The sequence below is a fragment of the Hydra viridissima genome, unplaced genomic scaffold, assembly GCF_058129835.1.
Source record: "Hydra viridissima isolate aposymbiotic clone 2 unplaced genomic scaffold, HvirCarnegie_v1 scaffold_1, whole genome shotgun sequence".
Taxonomy (NCBI): domain Eukaryota; kingdom Metazoa; phylum Cnidaria; class Hydrozoa; order Anthoathecata; family Hydridae; genus Hydra; species Hydra viridissima.
In genome coordinates, this window is record NW_028324300.1 from 10,007,980 (window position 1) to 10,035,224 (window position 27,245).

Consider the following 27,245-nt stretch of genomic DNA (forward strand, 5'->3'; position numbering starts at 1 on the left):
ATATGTAAAAAATATAATGTAATAAATATTATATATATGCTTTTAAAAAAATTATGCAATTAAGATTGACTTAAAATATTTTTTTCAATTTAGAACTCTTTTATTTCAATCAAAAAATATTTACATATACCATACTAAAATATACTATAATATATCATTTTTTATAAATATAGATAAATACTAATAAAACATCATTTGTTAAAAGTCAAAAACTACATTTTAATCAAAACTATTTGAACTGTTTAAGAAGCAAGCACAGTTTTCAGGCAGTCCTTCTCCGAGGGAAGAACTTTTATACAATAATAGATGGTTTTCAAACGAATATCTAAGAAAGGATTTTCTGTTACATCTTCAACAATCAACACATAATCTCCTAAAAAAAAATTTACCAAAGTTATATAAATAACTAGGGCATCACCAGAGCACTTTTTTGGATTAAAAATTTCTCACCTGGTTTACAAAACATTTTATTTAAGCCCTCATCCTTCTTCAACTCATTAAGGACTTCTTTTTTTTTCATTTCAAGACGTTTTTTTTCTCGAGGTTCTACTTTGTGTGGAGAAAAGATACTAGCTTTGCGACTTCTTAAAAAAATTTAAAAAAAAACAGCCTAACATAATCATTTGAAAAAATATTTTGATAAGCTATCAAAGAGGTATAAGTTAAGGTTAAAATTAGCGAGATAGTAAAGAAACTAAAAATCAATCACCTATTAGTTGCTCGCAACTCAGGTTTGTCATTAGATAATAAAACAGAAGAATTAGCAGCGATAGCATTTGACAAAGGTGGAAGAAGTAGTTTACTGAACGTCAATTTTCCATAATTTGTTTTTTGAGGTTGAGGAGCATTATTTTCCGCTATCTCATCTAAAGCTAATATAATTTGTAATAAAAAAAATTCCTGATTTCAGCTAATAAAGTTTACAAGCATTGTCTGTTTGAAAAAAATTAAGGTCAGCAAAATGATTTTCTATTTATATGTTGAATGAAAAAAATCAACAGAAAGAGAAATTGCACATTTGCTAATAACTTTACTAACAGAGATGAGGTGCACTTATAAAAATGTTATCCTCTTCGTTTGCTTGTGGAAAACTATCCATTAAAGGACTTTTTACCTAAAACAATAAAATATTAACATCAAAGTATTATTATTAGAAAAAATAAAATCTTTGAATGATGTAAAAAAAAAAAAAAAAACAAAGAAAAGACAACAGTAAAATACTTCAAACAGATAAAAATAAAAAACAAATGTTAAGTTTGATTGAGTAATAATGCTTACAGGTGGATCAGAATGTTCATTTTGTGCAGTGCTCTTTACTACTTCAACAGCCAAGGGATAGGTTTCCAGTTCAATTTCACTTTAGAAAGAATAAAAATCTCAATAATGATGATATTTTAATTTTGAAAAAAAAAAATTGTGATAATGTGCGTAATTTGTGTAGTGTGGATTAAATATGTTTTATATGTTCTATAATTAAAAAAAAAATGTTAAATTAACTTTTTATCATTATAATATAATATAAAAAAAAACAACAGAAATCAAAAACTATAAATCAGAAAAAAAAATTTTATGTTAAAAAAAATTTTCCATTAAAAAAAATTCTTCAAATAATTGAAATTTAAAAGCAGATTTAAAATCTTGAAGATTTCTGACTGTTTTCAATATCTAAAAATGTTATGAAACACTTGGATTTTGCAACTTAATGTTAAAAACACACATACAGATTTTCTATCTTTGCCTTAAATTTTGGTGACTCGCTGGATTTTGATAAAGGAACATCAAGCTTACTAACTACTTGAACACCAGCACTTAACTTTAGCATTCTACCACATTCTAATATAAAAAAAAATAAAAATAACTTTATAAAATCTACAATTTAGATGGCTATATTTTTGATCATAAATTAAACTTAAAAAAAAAATCTATTATAACACATAAGCTAACTTGACTAAATCATTAACTCATCAATACCATTAGTAACTGTATGGTCTTCAGTAAAACATGTGATACTAAGAGAAAATGAACAAGAATCCTGAAATAAAGTTAGTGGCTCATCTCCATCAATCATCATCCTGCATGGCTCCACTGTTTTAATTAAAAACATATAACAATTTATTAAGTGTGAACTAGAAGAATTTTCAGTTATGAATTTAAAGTATATCATTATGAGTCTTTGTGCGCATCATACAGTTTGCAAACAGACATTTGAATCTAGTCATATAAACCTTAGGTGAATGTACTTATTATATAGAACATTACAAAAAAAGTGTTAACTTGAACTGAGCACAGTTCTTTAGAAATAATTTTAAATATACTTAAATAATTCTTTTTTAATAAATAGGTAAATTTAATTACATAGTGGTCTGCCATTCACCCATAATCCATCATAATAAATCCCAGAAGAATGTGTCATAACTCCTTCACCATGAAACTGATTACAGCGCCATTGGCCCTACAAGGGAAAAATGATCTTTCTATAAAAAATGTTTTTATATTACTTTAAACACTATGTTATTTATAGAATAAATATTGGAAGCATGGTTTCTTTTTTATACTAAAAGATTTAACACTGACCTCATAAAAACTTCCATCTTGGAAGTGGCATGTACCATGTCCATGTCTCATACCATTTATCCATCCACCAATAAACTCTTCACCATTGCTTTTGAGAGAAACAAAAAGAGACTAATATAAAACACTTTATAAAAGTAACTGAATAAAAGTTTCAATTTCTTCAAGACCAAACAGTGAATGTCCTTAGGAGAATGAGAATAGTGAATGTCCTTAGGTAATGAGAGTAATGAGTGTACTTAGGGAGTAAAACCTCAAGACCAAGTAGAAAAGTTAAACCAAAGAAGCAAATAGCCAAAAAAATTAAAATTTTTTTTTTATTCAATTGATAGTGTTGAGTGCACAAAAAATTTCTTGTTAAAAATAAATATTGCTATCGTACACAAAAATATATTGAAAAGTTTCCTTCAGCCTTATGCAGGTTTTGAAGAGTCATTTTACATTAATCAGTTACATTCCATTAGACAGTTGGGCTGCTGGTCTGCTGCAACAGATGCTAGGTAGTCAGCCATTTTTATCATTCATAGCAATTACTGTTTGGTTAAGTTAAAAATCTTTAAAATGTAAATGTAGTGAATTTAATATAAAGATAAAAATACTTAATAGTTAATAAAATGTTGATTTTAAAAAAAGAACTAAAATGTCAATGGCTCTCTCACAAAAGAAAAAAAAAATCAAAACAAAAAATTTATAAAACACCAAATAAATTGAGTAATCAAGTAAAACCTTTTTGACTTTAACTAGTTTTTATTTTTTGTAATAAACTTTTGATTAAAAAAAAAGTTGAAAATCTAAAGAAAAAAAAACCTTAATGTCATTCTCCCTTCTCCATGTGGTTTATTTAAATGAAATGATCCATTATAAATGCTTCCATCTGCTTTCTTAAGCTTTCCAATTCCTTTGAGAAAGCAAGAGAAGTTTAATGCTTAACTTAAAAAAAGTAAATTAAGTATTAATTTAATAAAAAACTGACCTAAAATAAAATTTTTAACAATTGCATAAAATAAGTTTGAAAAAGCTTAAAGTAAAAAACTAAACAGAATGAAAACCTTCTCTTTTATTTTCCAGCCAAAATCCTTCATAAATGCTTCCATTGCCATAAGTCATGACACCCTCTCCATTCATCTCACCACAATCAAACAATCCAACATAAAGATTTTTTGAATGAGCCCAATAACGCTCCCCGTGTCCTTGAATTTCTCCGTTAAAGAAATTTCCTTTGTAGTAACTTCCATCCCTCATCAGAAGCATACCATGACCTTATTGTCATCATAACCACAAGAATGATTATTAGATAAAATCAAAAACTAAAAAAAACTAAGCAAAAACCTTAAAAATCAGAAAATTATACCTTGTTTAACTCCATGGAACCATTCACCTTCATATTTGAAAAATGAGTTTATGTAGCAATACACACCGAATCCTTTTTAATGAGAAAAATAATACAACCAATTGAAATCGAACTATGCAGCAATATTTACCTTTTTAAGTTAGAAGCAGAATATTAAAATTCAGTAAACTGAATTTTTTAAATAAAATTGTTGAATCAATGAAAGACGTGAATTGTATTTTAAAAAAATGTCTTAGAACAACAGGATGTTTAAAAATACATCAACAGAAATGCTTAAAAAAATAATCAAGGTGGAAATGCAAAACTGATTAAAAAAGATTTGATTTTATTACAAAGAACTTTATAATTTCTATTAGAAGAAATAAAAACTATTTTGAGAAAACTAACCATGCCGCATACTCTTTTCAATTTGCCCATGATAACCTTCTCCATAATCCATTTTCCAATCATAACTTTCTTCATCTTTATAATGAAAATCTTTTTCCATTGAAGTTTTCCAAAAATAAAACCTGTTTTCCAATTTATTGCTGCCATCATATATCATAATTTAACATAAAGCATATTTTGTATTATGAGGTTTTTTATTTGACTTGTGATAATTAAGTACAAGTATATTTTTTGTATTTCAAAATATTTTAAAGCAAATACTTTCAGCATAGAGTTTATTTTAAATAATTTTTATGAGTTTTTGTTTTGTTAAGATGAGCCCTTCTTTGTAATGATTGGTTCATTTTCATAGAACATTTAGTGGGATAGCCTTAGGACATGAGGAAAAAGTTTTTTTTTCAATAAAGAAATCCAACACTTTTTCAAAATTTAAATATTTCTCATAAAACATGCTGTTTTTTTTTTAAAAAAAAAATTTAAGGAAAAATTTTACAGAAAATTAAGGTGTAAAATATTTGTATTTACAATCAAATAATTTATAATTACCTCACTCAGTTAACGTTTTGTGCATTTTTTAGTTAAATATAATTCAGCATTCATTACATAAAATGGCTACCATAAAAAAAAAAAAAATTGAAGACAACATGCTCAAAAAGAAAAAAATATAAATTACAAAGGATAATTATAAAATACACTATTAAGAATAAATGATACAAGTTTAAGTTTAAAGCATCATCAAACAATGTTTCAATTCCTTAAATTGTTGAAAAAATATCGAACTGGAGGAGCTGGCAGGTCATCCTCTAAATTTAAATCTGGATTTTGAAATCCAATAATAATATCGGCGTATAGAATATCTTTTCCAGGCTTCAAAAGTTCAGTCATTCTTTAAAAAAGAAAATGTATTTTACTAAACACTTTGCACAATTTAAAAAAAGGAGCTAGCTTAACCTTAGACACAAAAAAAACAACACCATAAAACTCAAGAAACTGTAAAAAAATAAATTGAATAATAAAAGCATACAAGTAATTCACACGCTTTGTATGCCCAGGCATGAAAGGAATGTAGATCATCTTTAAACCTTGACATACCATGTTCACTGTAAGGCCACATTTTTTCTAAGAAGAAAAAAATTTTCAAAAAACTCTCCTAATACAAAGTCACACTTACTCTTTATTTTGCATCCTTTGAATTATAATGTAAAGTGAAATGATTTATAAAATTTAGAATAAAAAGTTACTTTAAAATGATCAATAAGGTCTTTTAATTTATATTCTTTATCCCCATAGACATCCCATCTATCCCAGCATGTAAACTCCACACCATCTCTAAGAAAAAATAAGATAAACAAAGGATATTTATGTGCAAGCACATAGTGAAAACCATTAGTCATATCTGTAATTAAAGATAATTATATATTTAATCATATAATTTATTTATATAGATAATGATTAAATTTTGTTTACATAATTAACTTTATATCATGTTTAACAGAACACAATTATTGCTGTTTTTTCATACCCTGTTACAAAATACTAACTACATGACATACTAAATCTCAATACAAAGTAGGTTTATTAGCAAATAATAATAAATTAAGAATTATCATTGGAACCAATTTGATTGAGTTTCTTTCAGAATAATAATGCTCTGTGCACAAAACATTGAGAAATGAAAATTTATTTAGAGGTTGACCATAAGCATTAAGTTTAACTATATTTATCAACTAACTTGTTTTCAATGGCTGATGAAATTACACACTCCGACTCTAAGAATCTGTCAAAGACTATTTTAGAACAAAGTTTTAATTTAGCCAATGTGCTTCCAGTTTTTCAGCCAATCAGGAGAAATGGTATGAAAACCTTTCACCAACAGCTGTGCTCAAAGCTCAGTGTAACTTTTATTGCTGATTTGTGCGACTAAATGAATTTCACAACTGTTTGAATGGTTGATTGAAATGTTTCAATGGAAATTTCCCCTTCTTTAGGTTTGTTTTTTTTTTTTAATTGTTTTTAATGTTTTTTTAAAATGTTTTGGATTAGTATTTTAAACTCAAAATTTTTTCCGTTATTGTTTCAAAGTGTATACATAATAAACAAATAAGTTTTCTTTTCAGATTCACAGAAAATGACTTATGACAAGACTTTCTTCTAGGGCATCAAAATGTCAAAGGATATAAACTACTGTCGAAAGGAGATGCTACTTCCTCCAGCTTCACAAAGAGAAAAAGAGGTATCAATTGCAGTAATATATAAAATTGTAGAATTTTGGGATAAAGCTCCTATTCCAAAGGGTCATTAGAGCAAGATGATTGAGAAATTTCAGACATTTTACCATGAGTATCAGCTCCTCAAGAAAGGTTGTAGTTGAAGATCTGTACCACAAGTTGCTAAAGAAAATGCTTTCAAAGATCTGAAAAATCTATTTGATGTTGCTAGTGCAAATGTCCTGTTTGTAATTACAAATGAAGTCTGGATTTTTCTCCTTGCACAAAGGGAGCCTGGGAGAAGAGGAGTAATGGTGTCAGTAAACAAGATCTATGCAGTCAAAGAAGCTTGTTCTGAGCAGAAAAAATCTTGTAACAAAAATTAATAAAGGAAGCTGAAAAAGACACCTCAGCACCTTATGCAACTGCCCAGTTAGAAAAACAGCTGAAATAAGGAGACAAATGGTGGTCTCACTCAGATCAGAAGGAGATAAAGACCCATTTAAACATGTACAGAGTGATTACTGTGCCAACAAGTGTTTGGTTGACTTTTAGTCTTTCAAAAACTAAAACTTCATCAGAAGTTCCTAGATGAAGACCCTAGCACATAGAAGTATCAAATAGGCTATCAGTCAGCTAGAAGATTGGTGCAAAGTATTGAAGTCACTAATGATAGTGCAAAGTAAGGAGTGGCTCTTGTTCAAAAATACAATCAGCTCATGGTTAGTGATGAAGGTCAGCTTAATTTCTTCTTGCAGATTTTATCTGAACATGAACGTACCTTATTTGATTGTAAAAAGAGCACACAAATAACTGGACAACAATAAGTGAACACTTTGTTATTTGTAACAAAAAAAAAAAATTAATAATGATAATTTATAATACCCTTCTATTTTGCTTTAAAGAAAAAGACTTTAAACATTAAAATATTCTAGAAAAAAGAATCCAACTTATTAATGGTGTATTAATAGGAGAGCTTTATTACTCATGTGCAAACTATAAATATAAATTAAAATGTGTAAATAAAATAAATGTGAAATGATAAATACTCCTTTTTCTTCTGTGGTTGTATGAATAAATTTTTAATAATGTTTGTAATTTGCTTACAATATTTTATGATTTTGAAAAAAATAGCTTTCCCATGAAATTAAAATTAGTTATAAAAATGACAAAAGAATACATTAGTGGAAGAATTATGCATAAATAAGCTACTCAATAGCAAAGGAGTTGTAAATACATCCTAAACCATTAGTTACATTATTCAATTTTTTTCTTAATCAAAATTGATTAAACAAAAATAAAAACCGGTTGGAAAACTTGTTAATGGTTTCAAGGTTAACTTAGGCTCCTCACTTAGAGAACACACAAAAAAATATGGATTTTCTCATAGTTTAATTACAAAAATTCAAAATTATTGTCTTTCAAATCACAAATTGTATTGAACTGTACTGAAACTCAAGAAAAAAAACATTAGAATTTGCTTCAGAAAGTTTCATGACATTTTTATTTCTAAAAATTTCTGTGTTATTGAAGACAAAAAATCTTATATCAAGGTTGATCATCAACAAATTCCTGGGCCTGTGTATTATATTTGTACAAATTTAGAGGAGAAGCAGATAAGAAATTTAAATATGCAAAATATAAGTTTTACAAAAAAAGGGCTTGATTTGGGAAGATATTTGCAGCTGTGGCAAAAAAGTGTGTTTATAAAAATATCTTTTACCTCTTATTAAGTCACGTGATAATAGACCTGTGTTCTGGTCTATTTTGGCTTTAAATTGTTATGGTAAACTGGCTGTGGAATGAAAAGATGTAATAGTTGTACTTTAAACAGCTAATCCTCCAAACTGCCCAGAGCTGAGAGTTATTAAAATGTGCTGAGAAATCATTAAAAATAAAAATAAATGAAAAAAACAAAAACATTGCAGAAACAACAAAGATTTGAAAACTTCTTGGAAATAAGCATCAAATAGTTATGATTGTAATGCTGTGAGAAAGCTTTTGGGGACCACCAAAACAAAAGTTTGAAATTTTATTAGATGTGTGAAGGAACAAAATAGTTTCTTTGAAATATTGCATCTTCATATATTGATGCATTAGGTTATTATCTTGTTTTAAATAAAAATTGATGGATATTTTTTTCTTTCTGCCTTCATTTATTTCATTTACATGCTTTAATCACTAAAATATTTCATGTAAATGATTTCTCACTATGAATGAACCTATTAAGACCAGTTTATGTGATATTTTAAAAAACATGTCCACTTAGAGCCACTCTACTCCACACTACAGAATAAAAGCTGCAGAAACTGTGGTTTAGATATGAACATTATTTTTAAAAAAAAAGATTGCCAGACAAAAAGACTTGTAGATATTCATAATTATTGCTGATGTGAACTTATGACTATTTTTTTTTTATTAATCATAGGTTTATAAAAGTAAAGTAAAACATGGAATAAAATTTAACAATATGCTCCTCCAGGTTTTAAATTAAAAATGATAATAAAAATAAACTTTAACCACAAATTAATTTGATTAAGCTGTAGACTTTAAACTCACATAATTTTTGTTTTTGGAGCAGGTGCAGGTTCAGACAAAACTATCAATGGAATGGCAAGATTCAAAAAACAATTCTTTAAATTATCTTGAGAGCTTCCAGCAACTACTTTTAGCAATTCTATTGTAGCCTAAAAAACAAGATTTTTTTTGAAACCTTTAATGAAATCTTTGTTTACCATGGACTGCTTTTTATACATAAAATATTTAACAGAAAGAAGTAAAGATAGCTTGCATTTTCACCTGAGTTTAAAACTATCTAGAGATGACAATGTTTAGCAATTAAAAGCTGATGTTTTGATTACTTAGTTTAGTAGAAAAAATCAATGATGATTTGAAATTTAGGATTGTGCTGTTAACATTTAGCAGGAGAAACAGGATATATAGTTTAAACATTTTATAAAAATAATTTCATTTTAAGAGGTTTAAATTGCCATCTTTTATAACAATGAATACCATACTCAGATTCTATTAAAAACTTAATGAGCTAATTTGTAAGAAAGAAAAAAAAAACTAGTTTTATTAAATGCTCAAAGTATTGAGTTAAAATATATATGGTTCAAAGTATTGGATTAAGACAGATAAACAGAAATTTAAAAACATACTCACCAACCCAGCAATCACAGACGTTGTTGTTGCAATGGCAGGAATAATCCTTCCAGCAATTCTTTTAATTTTATATCGGTCAGCATTCTCAATCCCATACATTGTAGCTCGCAAATTCTGAATAAAAATCACAAATATATTTGTCATCCATACAGGATTATTTAGAAACTATAAAAAGTAAAAATAAAACTAAAAGTTGTATAAAATAAAACTAAAATTTAAACTAAATTTTATTTATTTAACATTAATACTTTGAAGAAAATTTGAAATATATCTCCTCTCATAAAAATAGGTATCTCCTCTCATAAAAATAAACATGTAAAAAAAGTTGCATTAATTATATAGGCTTTTATTTATTGAAACAAAATTTGTTTAAAAGAAATTTAGTAATTCATAATGACTCAAAACTAAAAACTTACAGATGTAGCTACAATAAAATCTAAATGACCATTATAATCATTGTCTTTTTCAAAATGTTCTATAGACAATTCTTTGGCTTTAAAAAAAAAAAAAATCGTCACAAGGCTGTTAAGGGGACATTTCTTTAAAGATATATGATTTATACACAACTTTTATAAAGAAATAGCTATCAACAAAAGTAACAAAAATACCAAAATATATACCATTTAATTCTTTCAATGAAGTCAAATACTGGACAAGATCACCAACTTTGTCCAAATTCTCTTTTTTATTCTCTTTGTTCTGGCTCTCTTCAGTTACAACTTCCTATATTAATTAAAAATAGTTAAAAAATTAAAACAACCTGCTTTTTAAAAACACACGCTAAAACAAAAAATCCAGAATTTTCCATCTTTAAGGGTATCACATTATACTCCTAAGAAAGAAAAATATACACAATTTTGGAAGAAACATTTTTCATGAATCTAATGCATGTGACATATGTAACATGTATGTAATGTATGTAATGTAATGTAATGTAATGTAATGTATGTATGAATGTATGCATGCATGTATGCACATATATATCCCAAGTTGTTTTAATTACAGCCTTTTTGATCAAAATCTTTCTGTACTTTTTTTATTGTTAAGACTCTCAAAAAACTACATGTATTATTTTATTACGCAAAACACATTAACATAATATATTACACATTAATATAACACACATTAATATGAGCTATGCAGCATAAAATTAATTTAAGTATCAAACCTTCTTTGATGGCTTAAACTCTGGCAACTTTATTGAATTAATGATATCAGAAATGCTAACACTTCTGCAATCCTGAAAGAAAAGAAATGAATGATAATTGCTTACTTACTCTTCAAAAAGAATTATTCAATTATTCAACACCTTTTTTTTTTTGAACTTCAAAACCTTTAATTTCAGAACAAAATTAGCAATAGATTAAAATTGATATACCTCATTCCAAACTCCAAATACTTTTGAGAGTAACATGGCATAGCTTGTCACAAATTGCATGTGCCTAGAATGCATAAATGTTATATTATATTACTTTGCAATTATGAACGACCACAGCTACATTGAAAAGTATTAAAGAAGTTTTTAACTTTTAGCCTAAAGTTTAAAAAATTACGGCAAGGGTAGAAGATTTATTTTTTGTGGTATTTCCTTTTTTTGAAACTTTGAGTAATATGCTCTTTACAAATGAAACATGTACAAAAAACATGTACAGTAAAGAAAATATTATACATGTTATTATTCCATTTTAATTGTCTTACTAAAAAATGAAGTTAACTAATCCGTGTATTTTTTATGGTATGAAATTTGTTTTTTGCAGTAAAAAAATTCTTTTTTGGTAATTTAAAAAATGACCGTTAAAAAATTTTTATAAGAAAAAATGCGTTAAATTTAAGAAATGTTAAGGTTATAGTGCTTTTACTGTATATTAGTATGAAAGAAATTCTAACTTACTTTTTCAAAATATTCAAAATTCACTAAAAACATAAAATAATATCATTAAACATTAGCTGGTTTTCCAGTCTTTTTTTAGCAACAGGTTCGGATGACTTTGACTTCATTTACAAAAATTTGTTACTTGTAAAAACTCCATAATTAACTTTCTTGAATTATCTTTTTGTTTTGTGCTTAATTGGTTTTGAAAATTTGAACAAATCCTAAATTGAAGTTGAAGGGGTTTAAGTTAATGGTATAAAAGTTGAAGAAACTGGGACTTCTGTTTCTATCTGAAATCCTGATAAAAGTATATTGACTTGTTGCTTTATCTCTAAGGAATTCAGAACATACTCACTAGGAGTCTAGTTCAAAAGATTATGCAATGGCTCTATGTATTAATGCTGCCTTATTAATTAGTACCACAGAAAATTCTACAAAAAAAAATTGAAGCAAAAAATATCTATTTAATAAAAAAACAAAACAATTTATTTATACTGAAACCCATATAATGCCTTAAGCAGGAACTTGCAAGCCATTATTGATAATCTTAAAACTGGATAAAGCTGTATTGGAAAAAGTAGGAGTTTCAAAATTTTCAGAAATAATTTGTGTAACTGAATAGGAGCAGATTCAGAATCATTATCTACATTGATACACTGCTTAAGATAAACATTTTTTCAAAATGATGTATTACACATTTACAAAATGCGTTTTCCTTGAAAGAACACACTTCATGCTCAGTTCAATTCAAAACTTGTCTCACTAACATTGCAAAAAGAATCGGGACAATCAAGGATATAAAGCAAACCATTCTTTTTTAAAGAAATTTTAAAATATTCAAAAAATTTCTTGATTCTACTGGCTGGAACCATTGCAGTTGCCCTGCTAATAAATTCGGGGGTATGAATAACTATTCAAGAATTTCTTTCAAGAAATGTTTTTATCCAATAATCAATTGGAAGTCCATTTTTTAAATGTAGAGTATCTGAAGACTTACAAAGTTTTTGTACATCTGAAGCAGTCTTGGTTAAACCATCCTTTATTTTAGGAATGTTCTTCTTTAAGTTTAGTTAGCACATTTTCAGGGCCAGTTTTCTTAAGACCTCCATTTTGTTGCTTCTTTAAATCCCAACTAATCGATTGCTCTAGTATTTCATAACTTTTTGGAAAAATCATAAAATGATAAGGTTCCTTCAGAAACTTTTTGCAAGGCTCACTTTAAATAAAAAAAACTTCGTAATTCCCATATTTTCAAGATACAGTGGCACAATTGTTTCCTCTTCTTTACAACTGTCACAACTTTCTATAATTACAGTATAAACCATTTAAATCACTTTAATTAAAAAAGGGTTTTAAAAATTTTTTTTATGCAAAATTAAACTTTGTTGTTAAAATGCTACAAAAAACAGATTTTTTACTGCAAAAATATAATTATACTTTGCATAACTTTAAAGTCACTTTAATTTAATGAATAAACAATGTACTCCCATTGAGGAATTAAAATACTAAAGATTATTTTGTTTTCTTAAATATTAGTTGTCATTTTATAAGCTAATTTCCATCAAGTATAGAAAAAAAAAAAATCTTGAATCATCACAAATTTCATTTTATCAAAGGAAAATTTTAATCATTAAATTTTAATTGTAGTTAAATAATAAATGAAAAGTTTTTTTTTTTTTCAAAAATGGTTTTATAGTCATTTTTACAATTCAGAACATGTCATATACTCTAAAGTATTTCTCTCATAAAAAAGTGAATAGTGCAAAAAACCTTACTCAAGATATAAACCTTTTACCCTACATAAGTAACTTTATTTGCTTCAGTCTAATGAAGTAATGAAGAAAAGCAATATTAAAGTACATACAATGGATTCTGTATATCAAATTGAATTGGAGAAGGTGGTTTTTTTGGAGACTGCCAAAACCAAGCTGAAATTTTAATGAAAGCCTGTAAAATCAAATAACTGCATATCCTGGTGTAAATTAAAAATGAAGTTAAAAAGCAATAAAAAAAAAGATGACCTAATTAAAAATTATAATAAAGCACATACTTATCAACACTTAAATGTGGTTAAATTTATTTGGTAAAACAAGAAAAACTATTTAAATTTATTTGGTGTTTTAAAAAAACTTCATTAAATTGAACTGAAAACTTGTTATCATATGAGTTAAATGATTTTAAAATCATTTTAACTCAATAACAAAATAGCAGAAAAAAAATTACTGAGTTAATAACTTACATCCATCTGCTAACTTTGTGTCAAGTGGAAAAGCATTAAGCAATTGTAAAGCCTAAAGAAGAATAGAAGAACAGTAAAAAAATCAAAATCATGAAAAATAAAACAAAAAGCAATTCAAAATCAAAAAATTGAAAAATCCCATACCTTATTATAAAAATAACTGTGAAACCTGAGGTAGCCTTCTTTAACACAACATTCATAATTTAGTGGCTTTTTTCTTAACAGTGTTGCAGACACAACAAAGCCATCAGGAAACTGATAATTTTCTTGAAAATTCTAAGAAAAGAAAAAATAAAAAGCATCACAAATACAATGACAAATACAATAACAATAAATATTGCAATAGATAGAAATCATAATTATAAAATAATATAAATAAATGTAGATCAATAAAATATTTATGAAATAATCAAAATATTTTAACAAAACATACTTCAAAAAAAGAGTAAATTTTGATACCTTAACAATCTGATAATGGTCTTTATTTTTCTCCCAAAATTTATTGTATATTTCAGGTTTATATGTGAACAAGCTATCAAACTGAAAGTGAAAGAAAATGATAAAAATTTAAATTTGACAATAAAATGATATTTGATATTGGCTGGAACCATTACTGTTGCCCCGCTCATAGATTCAGGGGTATGAATAACTATTCAAGATTTTTGATGTTATTTGATAAATAACATTGAGATGAAGGTTAAAAAAAAAATCAACCTTGTCTCTTGCCCATTGAATGGTATGCTCAATCTGCTGAGGGAATGACTTCAGGGTACAATAGGGTACATCTTCATCAACAGGATCACGCTAGAACAAAAACTGAATTCAAAGCCATATAAAGCAGTAATTTCAAATGATAAACAACTTAGGAACATTTTGAAAAAAGAAAAAAAAAAAAAAAAAAAAAAAGGTAAATAAAAAAATTCTTTCTTCACCAGGGCCACACAAGAACAAAAGCTGCATTCAAAACTATAAAAATACAGATTCAAATGTTAACTAAAATGAGAAAAATTTTAAAAAATGACTACTATTAAGAAAATTTTAAACCTGACTTGAATAAGTCTCTGTTACATGAGGCACTACCACCTAAATCACCAAATCACAAAATAAGTAAAAAACTCACTGTTTTTTAAAAACAAAAAAAACAAAAAGCAACAACAACAACAAAAATAACTGCAATTCTTGTTAAATAAAAATAACAATTTTAAAGCTATAACAAAGATGCATGTATTATGAAAACACCAAACAAACGCTGATAGCTTTTATAAACCTTGATAGAAAACCTACTATATTTGAATATTGTACCTGAACATGACCTTTCGTTCCCATGGTGCCTGTTTCAATCAGTGGTCGGGTATTGGAGACACACCTCCTGATAGAAAGAGCAGAAAAATCAATTTTACAAATGTTTAAATTCAAACTTAGTGATGCAACAGATGATAAATAAATAGTAATAATAACGAATGAAACAAAAGCATTAATAAAAAAATATGCTATAAAGTTTAAAAATATATCAATCTCTTTTTTTAATTTCATTGGTTTTTAATTAAAACGAAACAAAATCTGAAAAAAGGCCTTTTTTAAAAAAAAAACTTCCTTTAGAAGAAAAATAAAAATAAATGGACTAATAAAAAAGTAATTTAGTTTTTTTGTAGCTAAGACTGTTTTCTTGGTCAAACAATTCACACTTAACTGAAATGTTGCCTTACATAAAACACAAACAACTTTAAATAATGAAAATTTCAGAAAAAATTAAAATTAATTGTTATTATTTACATAAATTAAAATAAAAAATGTCAAAGAAATAACTATACCCATCTATATATCTTCTTGTTTCAATATTATCCAAAGCATTTACAATAATATTATGTTTTTGAAAGAAATGATCATTGTATATATTTTCTGTATCGATTGAAACTAGAAAGGAATTCTGATAATTAGAGATAATAAGAGCACAAAGATAGTAATAAAAAAACTGATAATTTTTTACAAAAGTTGAAATTTTTACTTTTCCTTTGGTGTGCATCAATCTTTATTTCTACATAAAAATATCAAACAAAATTCTGTATACCAAGTCATTTATTACTTTAAAGATAAAGGAATTTAAAGAAAAATTTAAAAACTTTAAATGTAAGTTTCAGTCTTATACCTGGATTAATCTCGTGTACTTGTTTTGATGCAATAACTGACTTAGGTTGCTAAATATAGTTAACAACAAATTTTAGTGAATGCTGTACAAAAAAAAAATATCCACATTTATTTATAAACTAGATAAATTCCAAAAAGTTTGCAACTATGCCATTTTATCCTAATTTTGCGTTACATTGAGAAGATTGTGGTAACAAATAAAAAACAAGAAATGTTATTTTTATGAGGAAAACACCTACTTGAATGTGCCATGGCCGAAAGAGAAACTGTCGATTAAGATTAGATTTTTCAATTAAATCATTGTCAGTGATGGTCATCATACTATCACCTTTTGTCGACAAGCCAACTAATGCAAAGTTCTTTAACAACTCACAACCAATTGCACCACATCCCACCATAAATAAAGACAAATGTGATAACTTTCCAACTAAATCTGAACTTAAACACATATTTAAAGAGAAGTATCTATTGTATGGATGTTCTACTCTATCATTTCTATCTCCTAGTTCCATAGCATCTAGAACAAAAAACTGAAAAAGTGGTGTAAACTTTCCGGTAAGACTCTTAAGAACTTCTTGTGAAATAATACCTCCAATAACAGCACATAAAGGAGCAAATACAGCACTCCCAGTTTTAGAAAATAATTTTAAAATCTCAACATTAGTACCCTCCTTATCTATGTCTACTGCAATACTATGCAACAAATCAAAGTCTTTTGAAAGGTCACTTAATGATTTCTTTTGTAAAATATATTTGTAAAAACTTTGAAAAGCAAGTAGAATTTGCAATGGGGATTCCAATTTTGATAAATCACTTAATATAATGCTAGGCTTAGTAATTTGTATCTCTAAACTTTCAAAAGTCATTATGCTTGGTGTTTTTATTTTGCAAAACACACCACCGTGTTCATATATTTTAAACTCATCATTTGAAGTATCACAATTGATAGTGAAAGTATACGGGGTTAAATATTGAACTAGAAATGTGTTATCATTAAGCGCTGACATGCCATTGATATCTTTTAGTAGAACTCTGTCACCAGTTTGTAATCCATGTAGTCTATTTTCAAGTGTACCAACTATTGCTGGGTTGGACTAAACAAAAATTCATGATAAAATTATCTTTAATTTTTGATTTTTTAAAAATTTGTAAAAATAGAAAATAAAATTTAGTAAAACAAATATAGTTTACTGAAAGCTAGCAGAGCTCTTATTGAATTTATTTACAGTTTCAAGGATAAAAATAAGATACAAACCTTGGTAATAGATCCAATGAATACTTCTCTGTATTCCTCTCCATCAACATCAACTACTTCAAACTTTTTGCCAAAATCACAAAAGGCATAGCTAAACAATCCACGGACATCACCAGATATAAACTGTAAATAAAGTTAAAATTTAATAATTTGTTCTTGTTTTAATGATTTCAATAAATGTCAAGCTTAGAGTCTCTTTTTGTAAAGAGATGAAAATATGCAATATACTTAGTAAAGACACTTACATAAATAGCTGGTTCTTGTTGCCGACAAAAATTGTTCAGAACAATTTGATCAGAAAATGGCATTTCAGTTATTACAACACACTATAATAGCAATTAGAATAAATATTCAGATAAAACTTTAGTTCTCAAAACAAAATATTTTTACAGCTTTCACAAAAAGCATCCCATATTTTAAAATAAAAAGGAGAGATTGTACAAACTGTATAACAACTGATTTGATGTAATAGCTATTTACCTGATAAGCCTTTAAATAATCAAGATTATTGAGAATGTCATCATGAACAATCTTTACTGTAACATGTGGATTTAACTCAGCAAGTCTCGCCCTGCAGGCTGATGCTCTAAAACAATTGTTAAACAATTCATGAAACAAAAAAGCATCTGAATTTTTTTACATTACACAGCTATAAAAAACCTTTATGAAGAAATCATTCACACAAAATTTTTGTCTGTAAAAGACTTTTAAAAAATAATTTAACTAAGTAATTTTTATTAGAGTTGTAAAACTACATAATGTAATAAATATCATAGAAAAATTATAACTGCAAATAACTAATATTTTGCTGATCATTTTCTTAACTTTAGTATTTTACAACACATTGCAGTTCAGAGATTTCATTTTATTTTAAAATACATTATACTAAACTTTTACAAAAGGTTAATGAAAAATTTGATTTGCAATTAAATTTAGACAAATTAATCTAGAAATTTAGCCTCTAATTACAAACATTTTCTTACAATATGTTTTGTAGAAATTTTTTTATATTAAGAAATTTTTTTAAAAAATATAAATAGCAGCAAAACTTACAATAATGTATAAATACTTTACAACTCATCCAAGTAAAAAAGCACGTTCACTGAAATTTGGTTAGTTTTAAAATTATGGTTTTTTATTTCGTAATTTTAAATTGAATTAAGTTGAATTGACACAACTAGAACTAATAACAAAAAATTTATAGATGGAAAATATGTAAAACTAATAATTGGCATGTTTAATAATCAAAAACAAAGAAAGTATGTTATTTCCATGTAATGTAGCCTCCACCATACTTCATGATATCATTCTAGCTCCATTTCAAATCAACCAGCTAGTAGTGACCTAAACCGCTGCTATAATGCGTCCTTAATTTTTTCAGAACACCTAAAATGATAAAAAATTGTAAAATCAATCAACGACATGTCACATTGATCAGTTAATCAGCTTATAGCCCTAATCTAAACCAATGTGACAGGCGGGTGTTTAAAGATTAAAGAAGTCTCTCCAACAACATGATTATTTAGGAGGCTGTGCTGCAGTGGTTAAGATCACTACCAGCTGATTGATTTGAAATGGAACTAAAACATTTGTATGGCTAGAGTAAAGATGTCATACACTGTGATGGAGACTACATTATATGGAAATAACACACTTTCTTATGTTATTATTTTGTAATAAAAAAAATATTGGTAAATTCCTAAGATTTTCGGAATATGCCAAATACATTATACAATATTTATATTGTACAATAAAATTAGATGTAATTGATATTGCAGATGCAGATGCAATTTTAACCCCCAATGACTCAAAATAATATTTTAATAACTGACTGAGATATTTTAACAAAAATACTATTTATAACCTTCAAAAAGTTAACACAATTAAAAATACACTCTGCATCTTATTGCAATTAACATTTTAATAGCAAATTCAAATTTGATAGGATTTTTAAGGATGATAAAAAAGCTATGAAATAAAGTTTGTTAATAAACAAGACAATTAGTTTGATTAAAAAGAATAATATCAACCAAGAGACCCTATATTAAAACTCAAAACAACAGCACAAATGTTTTTATTGAAAACAATTATCATTACTTTTGTAAATAATTATCGTACTTTTGAATAATTATCATACTTTTTAATAATAATCATACTTTTGAATAATTGAGGTGGTGAGAGTCAAAGTGGTATAACTCACTTCACAACAACTTTTCAGAGCAGAGCGTTTTATCCCATTAAGTGCAAAAAAATCAGGTTTAATGTTAGAGATTTTGAAAATGTTGGATAATGTTAATAAAAGACTGTTTTATTTATTGGAACTGTTTGAACTGTTAGTGGAGTTATACCACTTTGACTCTCACCACCTCAATTATTATACTTTGAGTTGAAAGTAACTGTCATTTCTTTACAGAACCTTTTTCAAAAAAACTTTTAAAGGAAAATATAAAACCTTGAAAGTTTATCATTTACATCTTGCTGCGTCAAGAAAAACTGTGTTCCAAGATCTACTTCAGTGCATATTTTTTCATCAAGTAGAGTAAGCGACTAGAGACATGTATCAAAAAATCTTAAAAAACTTTAAATTATTCCAGAAGATATATTCATAATGGTAAAAATACAATATTAATTACAATGATTTTTGGTTTTGCTAAAACTAAAAGTAAATGTCCAAACAAAAAAATTTAAATATATAAAAAAAAACCCTCAAGGACTTACATTTACACCAGCCAAGATCACATTCTTTGCTATAAAAATAAAAAATAAGCAAAACTAAACTCAAAAACTAAAAAGATTTATTTATCTTATTTTACCAACTATTATTTATTTAGTTTTTGAAAAGAAACTTAGGTATGACATACCAATTTCAACACCTAGTCCTCCTAACCCAGAAAGAAGGACATTTGCTTTTGCAAGTTTTTGCATAGCATTGTCACCAAGTACATACCGCTGTCGACTAACAAAAAGTAAACAAGTAGAACTTAAAAGCAGCAACAGAAAGTAAATAAATGTTCAAAATCTTAGCAAAATAGAATTAATTCAATGTATGACTGCACAAAACATGATACTACATAGAATTTGCTTTTCATATTAGACGAAAAATTTTCATTTTATATATATCTAATGCAAAATGTATTTTAAAATTCTTATTACCTGTAAAGGGAATCATCAATTTCATCTTTATTATTTGTTGCCATGTTTGTTGCTTACTCTAAAACTTTTTAAAGCTGCAAACTGACTACTGTAAATGATTTAATTCCCAGCTCATACTCTAATCAATAATACTCCTAAGTTCAATTTGATACCATAAGTGTTTTAATTGTATTTTAAAAAATCTAAAAAAGGAATGCAAGTATTACTCGTAAAGAATAGACAAATAATATGTAAGTAGTTAGTCAAAAAATAATAAAATTACTATGATGAATAATAATAGTAATAATAAATCATACTTCACAAGCAAACTAAAAATAGATCAAAATCATAAATTTGTAAAAAATTGGCAAATAACTTTTGAAAACAGTATGCACACATTTAACTTGACACATAAAAAGATTGACACTCAGAAATAAAAAAAAATTCATAAACATGTTTTTTATATATAGTTATAAAAGTTGAGCATCTTAATCTTTATGCCAGTATATTTTTAACCAAGTTTATTTGCTGCTTCATAAACATCAATGTATCTTCCAAGTTTTCCTTCTGGAAAATGAGTATGAAAAAATGATGCAACCTAAAAAGTATGCAATATTTTAAGTTGAATTAGTAACTTATATTTCTTTCAGTGAACCTTAATAAAAATAAGGATTAACGGGGAAAATTATTTTAACACTTTTATTACCTGCCTAAAGCCAATCTCTCTAAAATATACCTTGACATTCTAAAACATAGTAAAAATAAATTTTATCTTTAAATTTAAATTATTTTATATTTATCATTACTTTCATTTGTGCAGATCATTAGATAACAACATCTGTATATTATGTCAAAAATTTGGGTTTTGCAGGTACATAAATAATTTTGATAATTCTAACAATGCAGTGAATTGTTCAATATTAATTATCTCAAAATTATGTGCCTTATTGCAATCTTTCTAACAACTTTAATTATTAAAAAACTCACTTCAGGAATTGCATCATAAGCAACAAGATGTGTTTTATTAAGAATGCCGCTTCTTTTTAACCAAGATATTGGATTTAAATAAAAAGCATCGGCCTCTTCAACATAACCAAATTCAGTAGATGGATGGCAAGTCAAAAATTGGAGAGAGATATTGCGGTGAAGGTAACTGAAGAAAAAAAGTACTGACATATTTAAACAGAACAAACATATCTTTGGTGTTTTTTATGAAGAAGTATTCCACTTATTGATAAAAAAACAGCAAAGTTAATTGATCATGAAAAACACAAATACAACAACATCTTTTAAGCTTTTTATAATTTTTGGTAGTTGCTCAGTAAAAAATTTTGTAAAACTCATATGAAAGTAATGTAGAGTAATGAGAAATTATAAAAGTTTACTTAATTAGTTTGCATGACCAAAAAAAAATTAGTTAATATCAGTCTCTCAATGATGTAAACCAATTAATAAATTTACTAGTCACTTGACTTCAAAATCAATAAGTGAGCAAGTGCCAATTACAAAATACTTTTTTCAGAATGCACCATATAGATTTAGTTGAAGAATACTTCATCAGTTTTCTGTGGATTAAATAAGAAAATAAAAAAATTAGGGGTGTTTTTAAAAAGATGAATATCATAAAATGTTATTTAAAAAGTAAATATAAAAGTATATATAAAAAGTATAAAAGTATATAAAAAGTATATATAAAAAGTATATATAAAAGAATGGTTTATTTATGAAGATTGATGCATGCTATAGATTAAGGATCAATTATTTGACAATATGTGATAGTCAGAAAAAAGAAATCTGTCTGTTGTAATACCAAAGTTGTACAATACAACAGTTAATGTAAGGAATGCAAAGTTATTGTCTTAAATAGGTGGCATCATAAGAACTGGATGGATAATAATGTGCTGCTGGCTGCAATTGATGTGTACCCTATGTATTGAGTTTTTTTAACTAATGTAACAAAGAACCATGCTCAAACTCTGATGATTCAATTGATTTTGAAAATTTTCTTGATAAAAAAGATACTGAATAAAAAAGAAAGAAGAAACTGTAGAAGTAAACCCTACCAACCAAACCAAGTTTAATCTAGAACTTAAGAGAATATGTAAAAAATAAACTTGATTTGAAGAATACTATAACAAGATATCCTTAAATAGTTAACTACTATCAACCCCTTTTTCAATTCTGCATATAATCAAACCTTACCTGCATTCTAATTTGAAAGATAATATAATGAAGGCTGTTTTATTTTAAAGCTAAGATCCTTTTGAAAAGTATCTCCATAACTATTTTAACTTTCCAATTTTTTTTTTTTCAATTGTAAAAACCTTTATGCTTTTTTAAAAAATTATAATCATATTAAAAAAAACTGGAAGTTTTCTAAGCAATACCTGTAATATGGAGTTGAATGACATGGCATTAGAAAGAGCACCTTGATATTATTACTTGGTTGCTTACTTAAATATCCTATCACATCAATTGATCCACGCTGATGAACTAAGCAGAAGTACAATGCAGCCAAAGTATTTGCAATAACCAGAAGCAATAGCAATAAGTTGAACTTTTTCTTAGATATAATAGTAGATACAAAACTTAGTCCACATCCGGCATAGCACGAGGCTATTGGAATTGTTGGCAACATAAACCGAAACTCTTTATGTGAAATCAAGCTTGTGAAAATAAATACTAAACTTTAGAAAACAATGTAAAAATGTAAATTAGAAGGTAAAAAATTTGTATAATTTACGAACTTTTAGAAATTATTTTGAAATGTTTAACTCTAGTGTTCATTAATACTTCTAGTTATTATTAATTTTCATATTAAAAAAGTCATACTGTGAAACTATTCATAAAAAATTTTAAAAAATTTTAATGTGAAGGCTAACCTGTGAGAAATTATATAAATCAACAAAATCCATAGCAATAGTCTCCTTCTTCCACATTTTATAACTCCAATAAATATAAAAGCAAGACTAAAATTAAAAACTACTGGCAGACCTTCAGAAAAATACCAATAAAATGGATGTGAGCCATAAAATTTGCTCATGTTCTCTAACACATTAAATTTCAAGAAGTTCCAATGTGTAAAAACAACTTTTTTGTAAAAGTAATAATCAAGACTTAACACAAACACCAATAGCAATGGATTAACATATATCAAGACAGCTGAAAAACTCTTGAAAGCTTGATTACTGAGTGACATTTCACTTAAAACTAAAGGAAACCAGAATACAACAGATGTTGGTCTGATTGCACAAGCAATACCTCCGAATAATAAACATAAAAATAAATTGGTGTGAGATTTACTTTTGAACAGATAAAATACTCCAAAAGTTGAAAAACACATCTCTGCTGTGTTTGAAAGAGTTCTTGAACCTGTATAAAATAAAAACCATGAAGATATTTGATTGAAAAATGCTAAAGTTGCTATTTGTTCTGATGCAAAGAGCTTTAGCGTTAAGTAATAAACAGACATATCACAGCAACTTGTAAGCAATGACTGAATAACATGGGGACCATAGATGATAAAGTTGATATGGTCTATTGAAAAACACCTAATAGTTCTAAAATATATTTCAAACAGAAATGGGTAAAAATAAGAACGTATCTGTTGCTTCCACTCCCAGGTTAGATATCCATATCCAAAAACATTATAATGTGCAACCTCAGTACTTTGCCAATACTCATCTGGTACAAAAAAAGTTTTAGTTGCAATTACTGAGAAAATTCTAAGTGCAACTGATATAAATAACTTTTGTTCCATTAACCAAAGTAATCTAGCATTCACTAAAGGTTTTTCACTGCCATTTTTAAACAGTTGAGCTGTTTTTTTATTTCTGTTTCTCATAATTATGCTAGATTATAATCATCTTCCATAACTTCTTAATATGTATATTAAACATCATTTATAATCAACAATCTATAAAAATTTTAACTTAACTTTATGATTAAATCCTCAAGTAAATTCACATTAAAATGATATTGCTTGACAAGCAACTCAGTGCCAAAATATTCAAAACACTGTTTTAAACGCATACATTAAAACTTAAAAGTTTAAATCCCATAATAACAAAAAGTTTTACAGTATTAAAATTTTATTTAAGATATTTAAAATTAAAAACAGGTAAACAAAACATATGTATGAATTTTTTTAAAACTGTCAAATATTCATGTTCAATTTGATTTAAAACTCATATTATATAAACTCATGTAATAAAATAATGTAATTATGAATATATATATATATATATATATATATATATATATATATATATATATATATATATATATATATATATATATATATATATATATATATATATATATATATATATACACACACACACAATATGAGTTTGTATTAACATTAGAAATGAGCATAAAATAAAAATTTTGATTATAAAAACCATTTTAAAAATATATAAGATAATAAACAAATAGTGATTAAAAAGTAAACTAAGATAAAAACGAAATGCAGAAAGCACGTAAGGATTTACTAAGCAGCAGTCTATAAATTCTTAATGATGGTGAGAACAATAATTGTAGTTTTTAATATAACAATTTGATTATTATCAGATAATAATATCAATAAATTGTTCTAATAAATTAGTAGAAATTATAAGAAATTATTTTTATATATTAGTAGAAATTATAAGAAAATAACTTTATATATTAGTAGAAATTATTAGAAAATATTCTTACATATTGGTAGAAATTATAAAAATCAAATATAAATTAACAAAAGCTAAAAACAAATTTTTAATATCTCTTGTCAGCTTATAAAATAAAAAACTTTTGCATAAAATTGCCTAAAGCTTTACAAAATTGCCTTGCAATGAAAAACAAAGCTTCACAATTTCTTGGCAGTTATTAAAGTGAATGACTGGCAATATTGCTTTTCGTGATAGCAAATCAAGATACTCTAAAAGCACAGGGAGATTTGAAGCAACAGTTCCATTTTCTAATACATCAATCATTGCAGAACTATAATTAGAATGTAATGATTGAAAATTAGCAACTTCTTTATCAATAATACAACAATTACTATCAAATTTGTATTTATTACAGCATTTTGAACATATGAATGTTGGCATCTCAGCAACTAGGTCTTGGTATAATGGCCAGTCATTAGAGCAAGGCAAACATTGACATTTAAAATAGTACTGCTCTAATAAATGTGCTTGACGATTAACTTTTAACTCAACTGCATAAAGAAAACCATAATTATCTACAATCTCTTCTCCTTCTTTAATATGTTTTATAGCTCGCAAAACACATGTATCGCCGTAGCAGTGACGAACAACTGATGGATCACAAGAGTGATTCAATAAACTCAGAGTTGCATATACTGCAGACCCAATTTCTTTTAATTCAGAGTCTTTAAAATTGGATCCTTTTAACTGCAGTTCAGAAACTTCATGTGCATTACAAGGAAGCATCTGAATATGTTTTAACAAATGAGCACAAACAATTTTTAAGTCATCTGCTGAGCAAAACTTGCTTAAAAATAATATTTTTCCAATAAAAATTGAGAGCAATGTCCGCCTAAACAAATCACCAGGTTTACGCAGTTTAGTATTTCCACTCAGGCTATGTATAGAATTGTAATCTTTAGAGTTGTACTGACTCACTTCAAGGAAGTCAACTTCTTTAAATGACAGTAAAGCATTTAGACCAACATTAGTAATTATTTTTATTGCTAAATGTGCCAGCCCTACATCTTCATTTACCAGACCATTAAGGTATTCACATTCAAAACTATGGAAAGTTTTCCAAGACTCTTCTTCACATGAAGTTGAACAAAAGTTTACAGTTGAGCAAAATCTGCATGGATAATTTATCTTAAATCTTGTTAAACAATGATAACAATGAGTATTGTAACATTCTGGTAAACATAAAGAAGCAAAAGGTTTTTCTATGATAATTGTCTCACCAGCCATTATATCTCTATTTGCAATTGCATGTCGGCCTTTACTACTAGTTCTGACAATTTTAAGTGACTCAGAAGCACTTGGATAGATAGAATTTTTTAAAAATAAAACAGGAGGTCTAACAACATAACATGAATTTTGGATATTCAAATGGCTAGATGAGAAGTTATCTTGGCAATTTTTGATTAACTCTAAAATTGAGTTTAGCTTTGTATTCTTTTGGTTTTCTGCTAAATCACTAATTTTAATGTAATGAAGACACTGATTAAGAGCTTCAGTAGCATGATCATAGAGTGAAAGTTCTAAATAACTTTTGCTGAGCCTTTCATAGAGCTTGTACTGTCGCTCACAAGGGTATTTATTCAATAAAGCTTCTTTTATATCTGCAATACAAAGAGCATATTCCCCATTTTCAAATAAAACAGCTGAACGATTACCATAACCTAAAGCAAGTTCTTTAGAACTATTTTCTGCTAATGATATACTTTCTGAATAACTAATCATTGCATCATGTAATTTGAGATTTCCAAAGTGCTGATTACCTAAACTTCTAGCATTTTCACTTAACTTTTTACATTTTGGCTTGAATGACTTAGGAATAACAGGATCAAGTAATTCAGGCTGATTTAACAATAAAGAGACACAATCAAAATCGGTCTGTTGCTTATTAAACTCCGCATCTAAATGTTTCATACCTCCATTTTGAAGAACACTTTTGATATTATTATACCAATAGGTAAATGAAAGTGTCATTTTTACCTCACGAGTAAGTTTTTAAATTAGGTTCTTATATAGATCCCAAATTATTTTGGCTAGTAATACATTTATGAGCTGCGGTAAATTTCTATTCAATATAAGGCTTCTTCTTCTCTTCTTTTAGCCTTCGCTACTTTGAAAATTTTCTGTTTATTACCATTAAGCGCATTATCAAGTCTAGCTTTGGCAATTATATTAAAGGGTCTGCGTATCGTTTCATTTCAATATCGTTATCAT

At 26.8% G+C, this 27,245-nt stretch overlaps 4 protein-coding genes across 7 annotated transcripts; all 4 read right to left on the bottom strand.

The window, feature by feature from the left end:
* Positions 1-74: 74 nt before the first annotated feature.
* On the bottom strand, positions 75-4,754 carry LOC145187709 (uncharacterized). Its single transcript, XM_090073648.1, has 13 exons — positions 4,310-4,754; positions 3,923-3,994; positions 3,621-3,830; positions 3,379-3,469; positions 2,575-2,662; positions 2,356-2,452; positions 1,972-2,085; positions 1,722-1,833; positions 1,279-1,357; positions 1,039-1,114; positions 710-872; positions 451-584; positions 75-373 (listed from the first exon to the last, which is right to left on the bottom strand). The coding sequence occupies exons 1-13, from the start codon at positions 4,464-4,466 to the stop codon at positions 243-245; spliced, it is 1,524 nt and encodes a 507-aa protein (XP_089929774.1). The 5' UTR covers positions 4,467-4,754; the 3' UTR covers positions 75-242.
* A 97-nt stretch (positions 4,755-4,851) lies between these two features.
* LOC145187498 (ubiquitin-like modifier-activating enzyme 6) lies at positions 4,852-20,529 on the bottom strand. Of its 2 annotated transcripts, XM_090073607.1 has the most exons (27): positions 20,347-20,529; positions 20,055-20,149; positions 19,912-19,940; positions 19,646-19,740; positions 17,674-17,779; positions 17,439-17,519; positions 17,194-17,316; positions 16,178-17,032; positions 15,940-15,988; positions 15,799-15,828; positions 15,605-15,707; positions 15,096-15,162; positions 14,838-14,876; positions 14,508-14,597; positions 14,253-14,333; positions 13,938-14,069; positions 13,794-13,845; positions 13,419-13,482; positions 11,060-11,123; positions 10,850-10,921; positions 10,302-10,404; positions 10,098-10,174; positions 9,682-9,795; positions 9,076-9,203; positions 5,551-5,638; positions 5,334-5,428; positions 4,852-5,195 (listed from the first exon to the last, which is right to left on the bottom strand). In XM_090073607.1, the coding sequence occupies exons 1-27, from the start codon at positions 20,388-20,390 to the stop codon at positions 5,057-5,059; spliced, it is 3,015 nt and encodes a 1,004-aa protein (XP_089929733.1). In that variant the 5' UTR covers positions 20,391-20,529; the 3' UTR covers positions 4,852-5,056. The 2 variants fall into 2 exon arrangements, 1 of the variants encoding a protein (XP_089929733.1); XR_016447818.1 differs by lacking the exons at positions 4,852-5,195; positions 5,334-5,428; positions 5,551-5,638; ... (2 more) ...; positions 10,098-10,174; positions 10,302-10,404 and having other exon boundaries at positions 10,854-10,921; positions 12,552-13,482.
* Positions 20,530-20,769: 240 nt separating this feature from the next.
* On the bottom strand, positions 20,770-24,294 carry LOC145187450 (GPI alpha-1,2-mannosyltransferase 3-like). 3 transcript variants are annotated; one of them, XR_016447823.1, is made up of 5 exons: positions 23,208-24,294; positions 22,780-22,991; positions 21,313-21,478; positions 21,032-21,070; positions 20,770-20,923 (listed from the first exon to the last, which is right to left on the bottom strand). XR_016447823.1 is itself a non-coding variant. In XM_090073632.1 (5 exons), exons 1-5 carry the CDS (start codon positions 24,167-24,169, stop codon positions 20,837-20,839), a joined length of 1,533 nt encoding a protein of 510 aa, XP_089929758.1. In that variant the 5' UTR covers positions 24,170-24,281; the 3' UTR covers positions 20,770-20,836. The 3 variants fall into 3 exon arrangements, 1 of the variants encoding a protein (XP_089929758.1); XM_090073632.1 differs by having other exon boundaries at positions 22,713-22,991; positions 23,208-24,281; XR_016447825.1 differs by lacking the exons at positions 20,770-20,923; positions 21,032-21,070 and adding an exon at positions 21,787-21,890 and having other exon boundaries at positions 21,344-21,478.
* A 775-nt stretch (positions 24,295-25,069) lies between these two features.
* LOC145187449 (protein-lysine N-methyltransferase SMYD4-like) lies at positions 25,070-27,245 on the bottom strand. The gene has a single exon (XM_080063849.2). It carries the CDS (start codon positions 27,003-27,005, stop codon positions 25,131-25,133), a length of 1,875 nt encoding a protein of 624 aa, XP_079919975.2. The 5' UTR covers positions 27,006-27,245; the 3' UTR covers positions 25,070-25,130.

Bases quoted from the DNA above. Each gene is read 5' to 3' on its own strand.
- LOC145187450 (XM_090073632.1), bottom strand. From the start codon at position 24,169: ATGAGAAACAGAAATAAAAAAACAGCTCAACTGTTTAAAAATGGCAGT. The intron at 22,992-23,207 runs GTTAGCCTTCAC...TATTTTCACAAG, and splicing joins ATTTATATAATTTCTCACAG to CTTGATTTCACATAAAGAGT. The intron at 21,479-22,712 runs GTATTGCTTAGA...TTTTTTCTTCAG, and splicing joins CATTCAACTCCATATTACAG to TTACCTTCACCGCAATATCT.
- LOC145187449 (XM_080063849.2), bottom strand. From the start codon at position 27,005: ATGACACTTTCATTTACCTATTGGTATAATAATATCAAAAGTGTTCTT.
- LOC145187709 (XM_090073648.1), bottom strand. From the start codon at position 4,466: ATGATATATGATGGCAGCAATAAATTGGAAAACAGGTTTTATTTTTGG. The intron at 3,470-3,620 runs GTTTTCATTCTG...GCTTTCTCAAAG, and splicing joins GCTGGAAAATAAAAGAGAAG to GAATTGGAAAGCTTAAGAAA. The intron at 585-709 runs GTGATTGATTTT...AATTTTTTTAAG, and splicing joins GAGTTGCGAGCAACTAATAG to AAGTCGCAAAGCTAGTATCT.
- LOC145187498 (XM_090073607.1), bottom strand. From the start codon at position 20,390: ATGGCAACAAATAATAAAGATGAAATTGATGATTCCCTTTACAG. The intron at 10,922-11,059 runs GTATATCAATTT...CTTTTCTTTCAG, and splicing joins TATTTGGAGTTTGGAATGAG to GATTGCAGAAGTGTTAGCAT. The intron at 5,196-5,333 runs GTATGCTTTTAT...TCTTTTTTAAAG, and splicing joins ACAAAGCGTGTGAATTACTT to AATGACTGAACTTTTGAAGC.